The sequence below is a fragment of the Lissotriton vulgaris genome, chromosome 8 (assembly GCF_964263255.1).
Source record: "Lissotriton vulgaris chromosome 8, aLisVul1.2, whole genome shotgun sequence".
NCBI classification, from domain to species: Eukaryota; Metazoa; Chordata; class Amphibia; order Caudata; family Salamandridae; genus Lissotriton; species Lissotriton vulgaris.
In genome coordinates this window covers 543,142,900-543,162,398 of record NC_141696.1, presented here as the reverse complement: position 1 = coordinate 543,162,398, position 19,499 = coordinate 543,142,900, and the positions used below count along the sequence as shown (strand labels likewise).

The window sequence follows — 19,499 nt, the reverse complement described above, 5'->3', positions numbered from 1 at the left end:
GAGTCACTACTTTCGAAAGGCCTATCATATGTCCCTCATGCACAGGTCAATGTATTTGAACTACAAAAAGACATCATTTCATTTTTTCGAAAAATTAGATTAAAGAAGTTTTTTTCTTCCTTAACGTTAGATACCAGTAGTGTAGTTCAGGACACGAGACAGTTATCGTTACCTTCCACTTTTAATCCCTCTCTTGACCAATTAGGACCAGAGGTTGCCAGTTTCGAGCTAGTTGTTCTTCAACAACTTGAAAGAGCCCGTCGATTTATACCCAAACCAATCTATAACCTGAGTAGAAAAGAATCAGAAGCCCTCAAAAACCTGAGAAAAGACAGCAAGTTGATAGTTAAGAGTTGTGACAAGGGAGGTGGTATCGTCCTGCTAGATACAGTAAAATATGAACAAAAGATGATAACCATGCTTTCAGATACTGCCACCTATTCCATGGTAAGATCCAATCCTCTTGCTTCAGTATCTAAAAAGATCCGCAATCTCACTCTAACAGCACTCACATCGAGAGACATCAACCAAAAGGAATTCGATTACCTTAATCACCATCAACATAAAACAGCAAGCATTTATGGCATGCCAAAGATTCATAAAGATTTAATAGACCCCCCTTAAAGACCCATCGTATCGACAATAGGCACGAACACAGAACCGCTCTCTAAATTTATTGACTCCTATCTTCGTCCTCACGTGCCCAAAATTACCACTTACATTAGAGACACAGGCTCGATGATATCTAAAATAGAAAATTTATCTTTCGACCCAAATAAAGACTTATTAGTCACGATGGATATCGAAGCGCTGTACAGTAACATTCCACAGCAGGAAGCCATGTTAGCCACTAGTTGGTTTATTGACACCTTTAACATCTTATGTCCTAAAGATTTCTTATTAGACCTGCTACAGATTCTTCTCTCTGAGAATATTGTTGAATTTGGAAACACCCTCTTTCGTCAAATCAAAGGCGTCAGTATGGGGGCGTCAGTTGCTCCCTCCATTGCCAATATCTACATGGCAGCCTTTGAAACTAGATTCATTCACAATGAAATAGCACCCTTTTATGAATCTATCTCCCATTGGTCCAGATATATCGATGATATATTTTTTGTCTGGACCAATGGGAGAGATTCACTTAATGAGTTACTTGAATGGATTAACTTGACAGATACTAATCTCAAATTTACTGCTCAATATAGCGACAAACAGGTTGAATTTTTAGACATAATCATTAAGAACCAAAATAATAAACTCATTGTAGATCTTTTTGTTAAATCTACAGCGAGAAACACTCTCCTTCATTTTAAGAGTTTTCATCCGCGGTGCCAAAGAGAGAGTATACCTTTTTCCCAGTTTCTTCGAGTCAGAAGAAATTGTTCCAACCTTGTGGATTTTGACATTCAAGCTAAAACCATGCGACAACAATTTCTAAATAGAGTTTACCCACACAGGTTGGTCCGAGACTCGTATAAACGAGCTAGGTTTTACGATCGCGACCATCTTCTCAGAACAAAACCCCAGGTTACCAATGATCAACTGGTATGTATCACAAAACACTCCACCCTCGACAATACAGTCAAACATATTGTCAACACAAATTGGCATATTCTGAATTCGAACCCTACTAGTAGCAAGTTAGACAAACCTATGTTTGCACATAGGAGAAACAAAAATCTCAATGATCTCATTGTGCATTCTCGTTTTACTACAACTAATGTTCATTCAGAATTTGTACAAAGATCAATCAGTAACAATTTTCCTGTTAAAGGCACTGTAAGATGCTCATCCTGTAAATCCTGCAGTAACATCATTGAAGGTGAGTCTTTTGAACACAATGGCTGCCAAACTTACGCCCAAGATATGTGGAACTGTAAGACTGCGAATTGCATCTATTTCATTTTGTGTCCATGCCAACTTGGTTATGTGGGCGAAACCTCCAGATCCATCCAGACCAGGCTCACAGAACATAGGTCGGCTATTCGTACTAACAAGAACTTGGCACCTCTAGTGAAACATTTCTCAGAAAACCACCATGCTCCAGATGACTTCAAATGGCGCATCCTAGAAAAAATTAGACTCCCAAACAATAAAGGTGGTGACCAAGTCAGGAAGAAAAGGGAGGTCTTCTGGATTTTCTCTCTGGGAACTTTCAAGAAGGGCCTTAATGCCGAAATTCCCTGGGAGAACGCTATCCTTTAGCCACCTTACGTAACCGTCACACTCTTTCCCCTTTTATGAGTTCTGGTTTTTGTCATCTTCATTATTTTATTTTCGCGTTTCGAGCTATTACAGAAATAGTCTTATGTATAAAAAATATCCCATATTTATTTAGCTCTTCGTGTGATACATATTATTATCTGATATTTGAAGTCTTGCACCTTCTTATATACATAGATATATATATATTAAAAAATCTTTTTGTGCTATCCCCCGTTTTAGCAGTTGATTATTATCTTTCCACCTCTTAACTTATGAATATTGTTTGCATCCGTGCGATCGTCATGAGCACGCTGTATGTTGAAACATAGGCAGTATTCTTAACCAGGATGCGCCAGGCAAATTTAGAAGGTTATATTCCCGCTAGGATAGTCTGAGAATATACTCGTTATTATATATATCCAGTGATAGTTTTACTCAATATTATTTATTATTATTAGATCCATATTATTTATACATTTGTATTATTTCGTTTGACATCACGAATAACAATATTTACGCGCCATTTTGAATTGGGACGCGTGTTTTGATTTTTACATCGAGAATCACAATATTTATGCGCCATTTTGAATTGGGACGCGCTTTGGAACCTTCCTTCCTCATTAGTCCTGTTTCTCTATCTTTTGACATCACGAGTGGTGGTGTTTTCGCGCCAATTAGTCCCTTTAAATCAGACACCAGTTGTCCGGCATGTATTTTCATTTTATGTGGAGGATTGGTCCCCACACCACGAACGTCGGAGCAGCACCATCTTGCTGTACATCTATTATTTATGTACCGAAGGTAAGAGTCCCTTCGCGTTGGGTGCTTCTGGATATGTTCTATTTTTAAACTATTGTGTCTTTTACCAATACCCAGACACATTTTCGCTTATACACTATCCTGGCTCTCATTTCAGTGGCGTTTTTTTCTCTGCATCAAGGCATCCCCGCCCATTGATATACATCAGGCTTCTCGTTACATCTCGACACTTTACTAACAAGGTAAACTGGACATCTATAATCTTAATCCCCCTGTAATTTAATCAATGTATTGTTTTTATCGAGGGTTACGATTCCTTCAGTGATAATTAAGCCTGTATCCCTCTGTCTCCCTTTTTTTTGTAAATCATTAGCGATACAGCTTCCAATGTCCTGTTAAAGATATATCCTTAATCATCACGCATCGCTACCTCCGTTCGGAATAAATAAGGTATCTATACGGCGTTTTTGTACCATGTGTTCCAGCCATGCTCTAGCTGAATAACATCAATCTCTCTCCTATTATTGATTAGCGCCTATTATTGATTAGGGCTTTCTCTGTGCCATTTTCTTTCTCTATTTCTCCGCTGTCTCCCCCTATTTATTAGTTGTGAGATTCCGCTTGGGATTGGAGTGCTGCGACACATTGAACAGGAACTACTTTGCTGCTCTACATATATATTTGTTCTCATCAGCATAATCTAAACATAGAGTACTACCATACATCAGGTAACTATATGATCACAGTTTACTAATAGTTTCCATCTAGGCTATTATTTAGTATTTAAGCACGTTTTACACTGTAGCTTCATACTTATTGAGATTCTGAGTATGAGGTCATCAGGAGACCCTTTCTCCTGCCTATAATCACATTCACGGCGAATGAACACTCTTTGTTACCCAGGTTGTTCTATAACGCATACAGTAATGAGGTTGGCTATATTATTAATGCCTTCCCTCGATTATTCTTTTGAGTAGTAAAGGGTCATTCCCCTCTTGTGAGCGTTTATATAAAATGTATATCTCTCTTCCACATTTACCGGGTTTAATACCCTAAACCCCCCATTCCCCCCCACCCCACTCCTGCTTGTCTTTTATCCTAACAATTTTGATATATATTGCCATCCACTTGTCTTGATCAGCGTTTTTGACCCATTGTGTTCAAAATTGGGAACATGTGTCCTAGCTATACCCCATTTACCTGTGTCTCTCCTCTTATTAGGAATCATTTTCCTCAGAGAGATATAGTGTTTTCACAAAAGATACATGAAGATTTTACCTTCCATCATTATACTGTATGGATGGAGTATCCTCCTATGTAAGTACACTGCCATATATTGTGTACCATGTTAGATCGCAATTTTTTCAAAATGTATTATAGTTGCTATGTGGCAGATATATTATGCCTACAGCTTTTATCAATATATATGTCTATATGCAATTCCTTATATTTGATTGAAAAATATATATACGTTGACTCATATAGATGTCATCAGTCGTTTCTATATGACAGGGCTTTTTCTGAATGACCTTTCTCTGTTCCAGTCAGGTACTGTACAATCGTAAGATATCATTTGTCAATTTTTGTCGTTAAGTGAACAAATTAATAGTCCCGATCAGATAGGTACTAAGGAATGTCGAGCCTAGATTGTAATACTGTTAGCCTTGCTTGTTGCCATTTGCAGTTTATTTTTTATATATTTCTTGGTGTGTTGACATAAAATTATAAATGCATGTATAGTATTCTAACATATATATTTTCTCTTATAAATGTATTTCCAGGACTTAATCTGTGACTCCTGAAGAAGGCGGTTCACTGCCGAAACGCGCGTCGAGTTTTTATGCTTTCTTAATACCTTAGTTATTAATTGTGATTTTTGAATGCAATTTGAATTGTACTTAATATGAGTTTTATGCTATATGTCTATTTCTATAATATTTGTGTGTAATTGATGAATTTTTATTCTTATCATGTGGTTTGACCTTTTGGTCATTTACTATATGATTTTTAATATACTGATTAAAAATATGTGTTTTGTATAAATTGTCATTTTCGATTATTCCTTTGACCACTGGTTTGGCTTCATTGTTCACTTAAGTCTTTTGATGGCCTAGGATTTTTTCTCACACCTGTTGTTACCCTGCCCTAGGAGTCTATATATTATCACTACCCAGGGGGTCCTTGTTGTTCTCACTTGTTTGTCCTGATGAAGACCAGCCTTGACTACTTAATGGAGCATAGTTTGTGTTGAAATGTCAACGACCTCGCATGGTCCAGATATACCAAGGCTCTGCGTGCAAAATATTAATTAATATACAAGGCAACAGAGTCCTACAAGGCAACAGAGTCATTGTGTTTTTCCCTAATATTCTGGCCTATTTTTCCCATGTACATATTTTAACCACACTGTGCATATTGCGCACTAAACACTAGCACTGAGCACAAATGAGCACAAATGAGCACAAATGTCACTTAATCACATATCACTTAGACCCTCACCTCGTATTGACAGCCTTGTTTACAAATGTGTAAATATATATATGAATTATTCAATTTATATTAAACAAGAGAGTAGACAGCAATTTGTGCCACGTGTGTACTTTTTGCTATGTGCTCCATATGTCAAGATAGCTGAGATACAAATGTTTGAAGACTGTAGAATAGTATATCGACACTAAAAGTACTCATAAGGAATAATTGGTAAACCCGACAGAACCACACTTGGGAGTGAGCCTGAAGGTGCTTTGCAGGCCTATCCCTTCTGCTGTGCGGCACAATACTAAGCAGACCTGATGCATTGCCTCTGCTGCAAGGTTTCTTCCAGTGGAAGGGCTCAGCATCAACCTTGCAGCCTGCATCGGAAATGCCACTGTCCGAAGCTTTCATGACACAGGCCCTTGCCTTGCAAATCTCTCTTCTATAGAAGCCTTGCTGAGGATGCAGGTTCTTGCATTGCAGCCCCGAAGCTCCTTGGAACGAGCACATTGCCTCAACTGCGAGACGCATTCTCGATGTTGTATTTTGCCTTGCAAGCCCTCATCGACAGGATCCTCAACAACAGAGAAGGACCTTGCCTTGCAGCTTCAAAACTCCTCGGAACCAATGCATCGACTCATCTAAGCAATACATACTCAACACTGGACCTCACAACGCTACTCATTTAGGATTTAAGGTATTCTTGTTCAGCAGGCCTAACTGGGTCCATGTAGCTGACTTTTGCTGTATAGCATTTGCCCTGAACTTGTGACTTTGCCCCGGACCGGCGCAACCAAATATCTACAGTTGGCACATTATGCTTTTTGACGCTATTGTCACGGAAATCTTTGAAATTGCATATCTCTGGTTCTACTTATTGAATTTTTTACATTTTGTTTTTGTTTTATTTGTTAAAGAGAACTCTATTTTTCTAAATCAGGTGTGGTTCCTCTTGTGATGTTTTTTTACTGTTTTGCTGTTTGAATTATTGCACAAATGCTTTACACATGAAATTTAAGTTGAGTCTGACTGCTCGTTGCCAATTTACCAAGGAGTTGAAAACAGGTAAATTTGTGATCTGCTTGTGACTGCACCCTGACAAGGACTGTGGTTTCTGATTCAGTAGGGTTTTACCCCCCTCAACCAGCAACCCAATTCTTACACTGAATATACCTAATTCCATTAATCGTATTCTCTGTATGTCGAGCTCAGAATCACACATTTGTGTGCAATTACATTCTATATTGGTGTGCAAATAAGCTGTCACTCAAACACACTGTTGTTACATCAGTATTTTTTTATTGCAGCAAGCACAGGGGATTCAGATCACAGAACAGCAATCCACATCCTAGATAATCATATAATTCACAATGATATTTCACCCATAAAACATGTATTTAACTAAACAGCATGTGAAATCACCCATCTCTTTCTAAACTGCATGATTAAAGCTTTAAGATACAGACTGCCACAATATCCATTAGGCTTAACGTTTTAGGGCCTTATCAGAAAGAGAGGCCTTCCTGATGTGGGACCACCAACCATATTTAAGGAAATCTCCCTGGGTAAGGATAGTTCTGTTGAATGGGAATATAATTTTATTAATTAAATTGTTTACTTACCTCCAATTATCCATATTCTGGTTTTTAGCACCCCCCACCTTGCCCCTCCCCCGCCCCACCTTTCTGCCCCACCGCAACTCCCTCCACGGGCTGCAGCTGCATACCCTTCCCACTTAGGGTGAAAATGCAACACAAAAAGAAAAACAACAGTTGGCAGGGTATGCCCAGACGTGGGTCCCTTGCTCACTTTGCCACTGGATTCAAGATAGCCTGGCTGATGAGGGGTATGAAACTGAAACCGGTCCCAGGATGCTTGTTTCCGGTCCAGGGAAGACATGGCCTGGCAGTTCGGGCTGAACTGTTCCCATGAGGCACAGGGTCAGACTGATTTGCACATGACCATGTCTGAACTGTGGTGGTGGAGTGAGCTAAAGAATGATGATGGATTAAACCCAGATCAGTTGACTGGGGGTGAGTGTTTGATTTGCTCAAGCACTCCGTTCATCCTCCCCTTTGGTATCGCTCTAAATGAAAATAGACCCTGCTGCTCAGGATCAAGTAATGTTCATCTTATTTTTTCTAATCTAGCGTGCACATCTCATAACTCCCAAAATTGTATGTAGCTTCCGACTTCTTAGATGTTACAAATAACAACAAAGCATTTTTACAATGTCTAAGATCATTCATCTTAATTACTCAATTCATTTCTTAACTCCTTGTCTCACTTATAATATGGGAGAAAATGGAGATAACCTTCAACATAGCCTGATCTGCAATTTACATGGGTTGCTAGTTTAATCTCAGTCTAGTGATTACATTCGTAGCACATGCATTTGGAAAGAATTCAAGATTTGAATCCATATCACCAGAGAGGGAGATGGGAAATAATTCTCTACTGAAGATTTATCAAACACCCAGGGGTCTATTAGGATGGAGGTGGCGATCCGCCCGCCAAATCACCATGCCGGATGGCCCTTTACCCCCGCCACATTAGCATGGCGGGGGTACCGTGGCAGATGGAAAGACAGTCCACCGCTTTACCGCCGGTAGGCAATCGCCCTGATTGCCTATCGGGCGGAATAGGCCCATAACATGGGGGCGGTGCCTTGCAGGCACATCCATCCATATTATTATGTGGCATTTTCAATGCCTTTCCATGGCGGAGAATCCACCATGGAATGGCATGTGGAGTTTTCTTTGGGGGCCTGTTGCGGGCCCCCAGGGGGGTGGGGGCAGCACTTGGGGGGTACCCATGGTACCCCACAACATTGGCATGCAAAAGGTGGCAGCCACCGTGCGGTGCCTGTCACGTTGTGCATGCCAATGCACAACATGCATATATTGCAATGTGGCGGGTGCTGCTTACAGCACCGCCCACCACAATGTAATATATACAGGATGCCATAGCCACCAAGCCATCATAATTGGCGGTGTGGGACCGCCGCACCACAGGTGGCCGGTCCCAGCACCGCCATCCTAATAGAGCCCTTAATTGGGTCCTTTTTTAATCTAATTTACATTTGGTAAAGATATCCTTATGAAGTGTAACAGCACCATGTAGAAGTATCCAAGTGTCTTTACATAAATTATTTGTTTGCACGGTTCCACACAGCTACTTCAAATACAAATTCTTTAATGAGGGAAAAGTCAAATATGGTCTTCTGTTTGACCAAATTTCTTCAAAAACAACTTTTTTTGAGCTTTTAAGTGGGGTCATGTTTATCTCAGATATTCACATATATGAAACCTAAGATGGTGGGAGTGCAATGTTACATTGATTATAAAAACATGAAAATCTTCTTTACAGCAATTATGAAGGCATGGAACACAAGCAGCGGAGTTCTTAGATACATATTGTTACATATCATTGAAATAGACCACATTTCAACATGATACATCACAGGATTGAGTGCTGAAGCATCAGAGAGAAAATCCAATTCCGGTTCTCAATGTACAATAAAATTGTCAACTTAATGTGGTAATTCATTTATTCTTTCAGTAATTCAATTTGTAACTACTTGAAGAGAACTGGATGCAGTGTGACAACATACTTCAGCTACATGCGTTACATTAGCAATTTATTTGGCAATATGGTCTCTTATTGGAGTTTTAAGAGGTAGTTTACAGAAAAATTTCAAGAGCAGACATCTGATTGGGATTGGCAGTGTGCTGCTTTTTAGGTCTCGCCTACGCAGCGCGCATGCGCTGCATAGGCAAAAAGACCTATTCCTATCGCTTCGGCTTTTCAGCCAAACATGTGCACGCGTTCAATGGCAACGCGTGCATGTGTGGAGATTAACTTGCGGAGCGAGGGCCGCCATATGATAACAATTATCGTTGGACATAGGAAGAACAAGCCTACCGCAGTTTATTGGGTGAAAAAATGCGCTAAATTCCAGTATGAGCTGCATCTGATGTGGAAAGCTGCAAATTCCGCATATATTTCTTCTGCACATCACAGTATTGGTAATTATTGGGGGCAGTAAATTCCTCTCCCTATTTGAGCCCACCTGTTATCAAAGTAAATGTGTTTCACATAACTTTCTACCCCTACGGACTATTTCTCACATTTCATTCTATGCTTTCGTGTCTCCCAAATCCCAGCTGAAGGGCGGGGCTAAAGTACATACTAGCCCCGTCGTGACTGAGAGTGTTGTCTAATTGCAGGGCCATACTTAAAGCAGCCCAAACCTTTGTCCCTACCCGGATGCACTAATTCTGTCCGGGGCCAAGTGGCCGCGTACAGCCAGGCGCACCTCGTTAATATTATTCAGATTATTCATGTCCGCCTCACCGCACACATCGGCGTGAGCGGCAATGGAGGCTCTGGAGGGGCAGCCAGCCTCCATTCATGCCAAGTCATTGCTACCTTCGTCCTGGAAGGGAGCACGGTGTGCGCTGAAAAAGTTGCATCTGACTATCATAAACATCGATTTGCCAAGATGTCAGTTTATTTATTTATTCGATTGTATATTGCGCGTACTTTAACTAGAGATGAGCGCAACATTAATGCAAAGTATATAGGATTGGAAATTATGATTACATATTTACAGAGTATACATTCAATTAGCAGGGGCGTGCATACTCGTCTTAACATGGAGTTTTAAAAAATATTTTAAATGCAGATTTATATAGCGCGAACTCGATGCGAAGATATTGGAGCGCTTTACGTGAGCACTGGTTAAAGTTATTCGAGGACACTTTCAGGTACGGTGATATTAAGTGATTTGCCCAAAATCACTGGATATGGATGCGACCCCGAGGATCGAACCCTGGTTTCCAGCATCAAAGTTGGCAAACTAGCAGTCAGACCACAACCTCTCTTATTGTGTTCACTTCTACTTTAATATGAATTTTCTTTTATTATCAGCTGTTGCTTGCTGTTACCATTGGTATCAGAGCTAAAGTCACAAACATCTTTGTGAATTAATTTGCAAATGCTTGCCATTTCAAACCAACTGATTTTATCTTAGTTCCCTGCAGACACTTGACCTTGAATATATAAAAAAGTCGCCAACCATGAATAAACAGTAAAAAAAAATGGCCTCAGAAAGACAAAGTTGTAACAGACCCTGAACTATAGTAACTATTTAAAGGGACAAGAGAAAGAGGGCAAACTGTCAGTTACTTCACTTGCAGGGATGTGGCTATTGCACTGCACCGTTTATCACTAGTCCTATTGAAAGCGCGTGCCAGTTTTCCACTCATGTTACGCCAAATGCATAGCTTGTGACAAAAACAAACACTACCTTGTCATTGGGATGAGGCACGGGACATAATTAAAGCCCTAAGTGCTTTCTGAAACATATTCCTTTTTGTATTTTACTTCCTCAACGTGGTCTTGCCTTCTTATACTCCCCACACAGTGAAAGATAGGTATGTTCACAGGCTAGCAACCATTTGCTTATTCAATGCGACATGTTTATATTTCTTAAAGTGCATAGAAGTGGTTGAAAGGAGGCGCTGTGACGCTGTATACAAGTCCCAACTAATTAAAGCATTTTACCACCAGCTGTGCATCTCAAGCCTGGGTCCGATGTCTTGTTCCAAGCTCTCCGGCATTTGCAGGCCTACCATAGTGCTACTTAAGAACAAGTACCGGCGTGGGCGCTTCTGTGCATTGCACACTAGGCCACTGGGGGCCACTCTCATGTCTGGGCCCCCACCTTTTCCACAGAACAGGTAGAGCTACTTGAGACCAGGCAGTGCTTTTCTTTCTTCAGGGGCCCTATACACGGGGCGATGCCTCTGTGGGAAAGCTGCAGGCGAGTCTGTGTTTATTACCCACTGGGTGTTATTACTATTGAAGGATCACCCGGGTGCCGCTGCCCCGTGTAACAGGGTGAACCTAAGTCACCAAGAGCAGTTCAGACCTTCAGCGCCCGGGAGTATGTGTGAAATAAACACACACCCAGAGTTACTTGTCTGCACTATCATGTGAATAAGGAACTTTGCTGTCTTGTAAACTTTCTGTCCTGTGATCAAGGGGAAGTTCTCCAGAAATGTGCAGCTAATTAAATCAACTGTAATATCCACACAGGCTCCCCCCAAGCCCCGGCAGCCCAAGGATTTCTGGCCGGGCTTTCCCTTCCACTGCCCTGACCTGTCAGGCAGATTATCTCACAGGGAGATTAATGGGGGAGGCGGTCGCAATAATAATCGTTTTTGTTTGATGTTAACTTTCAAAGACGTTGATACAAAATGATAGGCTTTTAATTGAGCAGCTCGTTTTGTAAAAAAAATTCGTCCGGATTCGTAAATCCGGCTGAGAATTTAAAAAAAACGAGCCGCTCAATTAAAAGTCCATGTAGACCGAACTTGCTGTGAAGCCTAGTGAAGTAGTGACAGGGAAGTTCTGTATTCAATCCTACACTGTATGATGGGTGCCAAGATATTCTTCAATGATCAATTGAAAAGCTCTGGATGACAAATCACTTCTTGTAATTGCAGGAAAAGTACAGCTTGTGTCACAAACTTGACAAAGAGTTTTATGGCCAAACAAAGCACATAGTTAACTGTTGACTGTAGCATTTGTGAGAGTTTAAGCTATGGGCATTGTAAATGCCAATGCCTTTTATTTATGTTTTAAAAACCAACACATAAATAAAAGGCATTGTCATTTACAATGCCAAGAGTTCAAACTTTCGCAAATGCGAGACCTATTGCATTGGAAATGCTTGTTCTATATGGTCCTTCAAGACATGGCATTTTGAAAATTTAACCCATACATAATTGTTAACGGAAACTTTTTGCAATGGGGCACAGCTAAGAGATATTGATTTCTACAGGTGGACTTCCATAACTTCAGATTTAAAGACATTAAGTTTTCGTTGTTTACTATAGGCATTTTCTTTGAAAATTTACAACAGTCGGATATTCACTCTCTTTGAAATCAAGACCACATATCAGCAAATAGTAATAGTGGGATTCTGCAGGCACACACCAAGGAACATCCGTCTCTATTGAACATAATGAGATAAAAAGCAAAATAAAATGTAGAGGACCCAAATTACACCTTTGTTATTCCCTGCATATATCAACCAACTCAGTCTTTTCACCATTATTATATGCCCTAGTGTTGATTTACATAAAGATTAAACAAGTGAGTAGCCCCTTCTCCATTCCCAAAAAATTACATGTAACCCAAATGTTAGATTATTTGTGGCATCAATTACTATTTGCATATCATTGAAATTCTAGTAAATCATTGACCATAAACAAGTAGCAACCTCGACATCAAGAGGAACAGTGGTTAAATTGAAGTGAAGGGAAGGGTCCAAGATCTGATCAGTCACATTTCTTGTGCCTGAAACTCAAATTGCTGAAAGGAAACAAAATTCTGTCTATTTCTACATTAGCGGCCTATGAAAGCCACAGTCCCACATAGTTTGGTCAGCACACTCAACAGAGAAATAGACGAGTAAGAGACAGGACTTTCTCTACACCCTGTTATAGAGACTGGGAATATTTAATTTAATTTCCCTGATTTTGGAATCTTTCAGTTCAGAGTCATAAGATTAAAGATCCTTGAATAGACTGGCACCCACATTTCTGGATTACACATGATTTCTTTGCTTGTGATGAAAAAAATAGTATGAGGTCTAACCTTTCTTTAACCCATTAACTACTTGCTGTACATCTTCTAGAGTTATAGTCAGACAGGCTAATATAACATCAATGACAACTACCTTCTTGATGGTGATTACATCTTATCTTCTACTGTGCCTTATAACAGCATTGCCTACACAGAGTGGAACAAAAAAGCTTACACTTGTTTTTAGAAGCACTGATGTTATATCTTATCATATAATATAGCTCTGCAATTGATAATCGTATAAGCCTACTTTTCAAACATTACTGAAGAGAAGTCGGAAAGCATGTCCTTTCAAAGCATATCCTTTCAGAAAGGCATTCAAAACACTTGAAAAGACTACAGGACAACATCCTTCACAAGTAGAAGACGCATGCATCAGATAAAGCGTATCCTTTAGGGTACTTCAAAACCACTTGAAAAGACAATCAGATGATATCAACTACCTAGACTACAAGATAACATTCTTTACAAGCGGGTGACCGATGCATCTGATAAAGCCTACCATTACAGAAAATCAGGATAACATTCTTTATAAGCTGGTGACGCGTGCATCGGATAAAGCCTATCTTATCAGGGAGCCCAAGACCACTCAAAGACAATCAGATCAGTATCCAACTACATAGACTACAAGATAACATTCTTTACCTGCGGGTGACCCATGAATCCGATAAAGTCTACCATTTCAGGAAGTCAGGATAACATTCTATATAAGTTGGTGACTCGTGCATCCGATAAAGCCTATCAGGAAGCCCAAGACCACTCAGAAAGACAATCAGATGAGTATCCAACTACCAGGACTACAGTATAAAAAAATTGTAAATAGACAAAGCTTGCAGTTGTAAAAGCAAACAGCAGAGATATTCTTACCCTTCTCATGTTAAGGATTCTAGAATATGGGCATAACTAGGTAGGTTTTGATGGACCATTTAAGATGAAGAATCATAAATGAAGACCTGAATTTCAACTCACAAAATCAATACAAAATACTCCAAACCTGAACTTTCTGTTTTGTGTGCTAAGCAATTATCATGCACAACCCTAAGTACAGTTCCTTATAAAAATTGCAATAGAATTCTCAAAGAGATAAACAATCCACATTGCCATTGTACATGAAGAAGGTGAAGGAAACCAGCTGTAAAAATGTTCAAACAATAAAACAATCTCACCTGATGCTGTAGAGCACGTTCCCGTTCTTAAAAATCCTTAGCAGTTTGTTGTCTGTTGTAACGTCATGAAAATTTGCACCTTTTTCATTAGCAAAGAACAAATCAGGCTTCCAAATTGAGTCCAACATAGAAGGATCCAGGTCCAAAGAGTCATCGGGGTATTCGCTGTATGCTAGTCGAGGATCGTTCCACGTCTGTCTTAAAAAAATGTTGACTCTGTAGTCCTATGGAAACACCAGGCAAAAAGATCACTTAACATATAAGAAATGGCAAGGCTTTATTTAATTTTTTTAGGTATTAAAATGATAAGGATGGTTTAGTTAACAGAATACATATTCACAGACAGTGGATCTTGGCCATCATCAGACCCAAAGGAAATCATGAGATCTTTGTATTTACTGAACAAACACAGAGCTTTCAAAGGAAAACAAAGAAACAGATGACTGATGAACACATTGAAGGAATGTGATGTATGGTACACAGAAATGATAATGAAGGCCCTCTTGTCTACCCACCCAGAAAACTTTCTCTGCAATGTGTCATTGTGGCACAATCACGGCCATCACCATTGTACCGTTCATGGTACTGAACAGGATAGACATTTGAAAACCTTATTAGGTGACCAAATTGTTTGTATTGTGGGACCTTGCCTCGCTAATCCAAGCACATCTTTTCATTGGTAGCACATAATAATATTAGAACAGTATGGATACAAAAGTGTGCACTTAAGTACATAGTTCAATAAGTACATACATAGCCATTTGTGTATTCTAAGGAACTATGGGGATATGTACAATGAAGTGGCGGAGCTTGTCGTTAGCCTCCTGGGCTTAACGACATGCTCCGCCACTCCGGAAACGCAAGGCTGCACCACATTTACAAGAATGTGGTACAGCCTTGCGTTTCCCCCTGCAATGGCGTTACACTTAACATCTTAGCGCCAACGCAGGCACACTTGCACCAGAGTGCAAGGGTGTCTGTGTGCAGGGGAGGATTGGTTATGTGTAGGAAGGTGTCCCTACCTGCACGTAAACAATCCTAAAAAGCCCTTTTGTAACTTCCATGTGTGCTGCTTCATGCAGCACACATGAAAGTTACAAAATGGCTTTTTTTCTAAAGGTTTGTTCATGTACAGGAAGGGACAGCTTCCTGTACTTGAACAAACCATGGCAATTTGCTTTTTCCATGTGTGCGGCACAAGGCAGTACACATGGAAAAAGCAAAAACGAGGAGAAATAATGCATTTCTCCTCATTTCGCCAACTTAAGACCAGGATGTCCCTGGTCTTAATTTTGGCGCTACCTCCTATGTACGCCACCCTTGTACATATGTGGCAGTGTCAATTACAATGGATGTTGCGGTAGAATGCCCACCACAACATCCACTGCACGCCCCTTTCATGCTAAACATAGAGTGAAAGAGTACCTTATGTACAAGGCAGCGTTAAGGCACGTTAAGTGGCTTAACGCTGAGGCGCCCGAGGGATATGGCGGCAGGTGAGTGAGGCTCCGCGGCTCACTCTGAAGATGCACATTCACATGAGGTCTTTTCCCTGTGCCTAGGATACAGACGAACGTTGGAAGATGCCGAGAGCATTTCTGGATATCTGAGGACTTTTTTGGTGTGCATGGGATGCCTTGTTTAACGCAGTGAGTGTTGCACGATTTAGCTACAGGTGCGGCCGCCATTTTAATTCGCCCGTGCGAGTGAATAATTCAACACTGAAATGTCGCCACGTCAGCTCCTTTAATAAGACTGATTCACTCACCCTATTAGCAGACCAAATTGACATTTTTATGGGTAGTGCATGTGTTATCTGATGCTAGGCTCTCTTGATTAAGCTCATTTTCACCGTTTTCATTGCACTGAAGTGGCAGCCATTTTAAGAGCATCAAGATTCCTCAGAACTTTCTTTTGTCCATGGCATAATGTAACCATGTTTCATAAAGCTTGATATGTTCCAATCCTAGCATATCATGAACTGGTTTGGCCTTCACTAGTTGAAATTTTTGTTTTAATGCTACATTGTGCCTATTTTTGTTATCTAACCCCTGACTAAGCGCTGATGACGCAAGCTGTGAGGCATCCATCTTAGAGCCCTGTCTTCACTTACTGCCATTGTGCACTTTCATTGGATATTGCACCATGTTTTTCAAGGAGGTATTTAATATATTTTTTAGCTAACATTTCCAATTAAAAGAGATTTGTGTGTTTTAAATACGCAGGCTTCCTCATGCCGAGTCTGTTTGGCATAAATCCTCCTCCCCTTGTATGATTCTCAGTGCACCATATTTAATTCTTACTGAATTCACACTTAGGACAAGTGTGCTATGTGAGATTTATGGCCATATTAAAGACCTCATTTCCCTCATCATCTAAACCAAAGCGCATTTTTGTGAAGAATTCAAGGATTTTTTCTGAGTTCTCTAAACTCGAAGGCTTTCTAGCGTCATTTTCACACAGCTCAGATACAACAATGGAATCCTCTCAAGCCGTTTCTGTGAAATCTAACACTAAATGTCTGAAAAAGGACCCTCCCTCGCCGCCTAAGTCAACGTCGTTGGTTTCCATGGAGTTATTGTTAGAGGAAATTAGAGCCCTTCGACCCTTTATGGAAGAGATTAACACTAAATTGCAAGTCTTAACGGACAACTGGTCCCAACTTGAAGCAAGGGTCTCTTGAGTTGAACACAATGTTACATCTTTAAAAGAAACCTGTGTTAACGTCTCTCATCTTAAATCTCAGGTTACTACACTCCAAAAACAGGTCGAGGATTTGGAAAACCGTAATAGACGGAACAATCTACGTGTTTATGGACTGGGAGAGGGACTTGAAGGATCTGACTCTCTTACCCTTTTCAAATCCTTTATTCCTAAGCTTCTTCACATGCCTGAGGGAACAACACTAAGGGGGTTATTAAGATTGCGGATTTTCCGCATCCTCTGGGCCGGCGGAAGCCACCGCCGGCCCGGAGGATGCGGAAAATCCGCAGCGGACCCACCAAAGACCCACCGCCACATTAGGATGGCTGGTGGGTCCTGGTTTCCGTCTGCAGCTTTTCCGCCGCGGTTGGCTTACAACCGCGGCGGAAAAGCTCTAATCTGGTGACGGTGTCTCTCAGACACCGTCAGGCAGATTAGGATGGGATGTGAAACATGCTTTTCCGCGGCGGCTTTTCCGCCGTGGAAAAGCATGTGTAACTTCACTGCGGGGGCCCGTTGCAGGCCCCCTAGGTGAAGGGGGGGTGGGGGTGCACATGGGGGGTACCTATGGTACCCCCCTGCATTTGTATGCGGAAAGCGGCAGGCACCGCCCGGTGCCTGCCTCTTTCTGCATACAAATGCAACACCTGCATTTTTAACATTGCCGCGGGTGCAGCTTGAAGCCGCACCCGCCGCAATATTAAAAATAGAGGATGTGACCGCCAGGGTGGCGGTCACATCCTAATTGCACAGGAGGGAACTCCGCATGCCATGCGGAGGTTCCCTCCTGCTCTGGGGTCTTGCGTTCGTCTGCGATCCTATTGAGGCCCTAAATATCCAGCGAGCACACCGGCTTGGTCGTCTGCCGTCTCATGCCTCCCCATCACAAATGCCAAGAGGAGTCATCCTGTATTTCTTAGAATACACTGACTTGTTGAAGGTATTGGCGGCAGTTAATTCTTCTTCAAAGATTACATGGTCAGGCTCCTCTATATTTTTTGCTCAGGATTATGCTAAAGCCACTGCCAGTTGCCTTAAGGCCTTCCTAAATATGAGAGCTGATCTCCCTTCATTGGGTGCCAGATACAGTCTTTTTCACCCTTTTCTATTTAAAGTTACATACAATAATAGAACAACCACGTATGAAGATCCAGTACGCCTGCAAAATTTCATAAATTTCATAAACTCATGCAAAACATCTACAATGGACTCCTCTGGACCTTCGTCTTCATTTAATGGTTGAATCTGGATGTTATTTCTGCTTAAAAAATGCTGTTTGACTTTTTTTTGTCCTTCTAAGTGGAATTCGTTTTTTAAGATAGCACTACTTTGAACGTACCCACAGTTTGTGATTTTATATAGCTGTTAACTGTCTCTCTCGGTTATTATTATTAATATTGTTGTCATTGTTCGTTCTAGTGACTTATCTTAACTTGTCATCATTTCATTCACACCCACAGGTTCCCTATTCTTATCTTGGGATGTCTTCTTGGTGTCCCGTTCAGCCGACTTTGGATGTGTTGTATCCCATGTGGTTCTACCCCTTCCGTGTCTACATGTTTTCTTCCCATGTAGGTATGTCATCCTCCTACATTTTCACCTTATCCTTATCACTAATTCTCTCTCTCCCCTCCTTTTTAATTACTCTTTCTCTTCTCTTTTTAGGTGTCATTAATATTCTTTTTCTTTGTGATACTTTTAATCACTTTTTCTTGCATTCCCTATTTAACCCTGTCATTGATGTTAAAACTTTCCAGCTTCTATTATTCATAAATGTTATCACTTTTCAGTTCTTTATTCATTCCCTTCTTCCAGATCGTGCTTTTGGCTCTATATCCCTCTACTTCACTGGTCTTACCTATCAAATATCTCCTTTTCTTCTACTACTCTATACGCAATCTGTTTTCCTCTTTCCAGACATGCCTATTATCTTTAAGGTTCTTGATTTTTTGTTTTTTGTGTGTTATTTTCTTTGTTCCATGTATCTCTTCTATTGGTCTGATTACTGGGATATTCTCTGTTTATTCTCATCACTTTTTGCTTCTTCTAATTTACTATGCCGTTAAGATTAATATTGTGGAATGTTAGAGGTTTAAACTCTCCCATCAAAAGACAAAGAGTCCTATCTCATTTGGCTAAATTAAATGCAGATATAGTTTACTTACAAGAGACTCATTTCATAGAAAGTGAGTCATTAAAATTTAAAAATAAATAAAACGCACAAGTCTTTCACTCATGCGATTTCGCAACACAAACTTATAGATGCTTGGAGATTATGCAATCTGACTACAAGAAAATATACCTTTTATTCCCCGGTGCACCACTCTCAATCAAGCCTTGATTATTTTTATTTATCACATAATATTTTGCAAGCACTCACGTGCGCGGAAATAGGACCTATTTTATTATCACACCACGCTCCTATCTCAATTGATTTAGACATTTTACCCAAAATTAATGCTCCAAGAAGATGGCGATTTAATAATTCTCTTCTTCTAGATCCGGCGTTTTCTTCCTCTTTTACAGCCTTCTCAG

The 19,499-nt window shown here is 40.5% G+C and overlaps 1 protein-coding gene across 1 annotated transcript in view; it reads right to left on the bottom strand.

Moving 5' to 3' along the window:
- GLRA2 (glycine receptor alpha 2) overlaps nucleotides 1-19,499 on the bottom strand; it is a 1,032,607-nt gene that overhangs the window by 852,138 nt on the left and 160,970 nt on the right. The window contains exon 4 of the mRNA XM_086934355.1: nucleotides 14,262-14,485. Within this exon, the coding sequence (XP_086790481.1) occupies nucleotides 14,262-14,485 (224 nt within the window). The remainder of the gene's footprint in view (nucleotides 1-14,261; nucleotides 14,486-19,499) is intronic.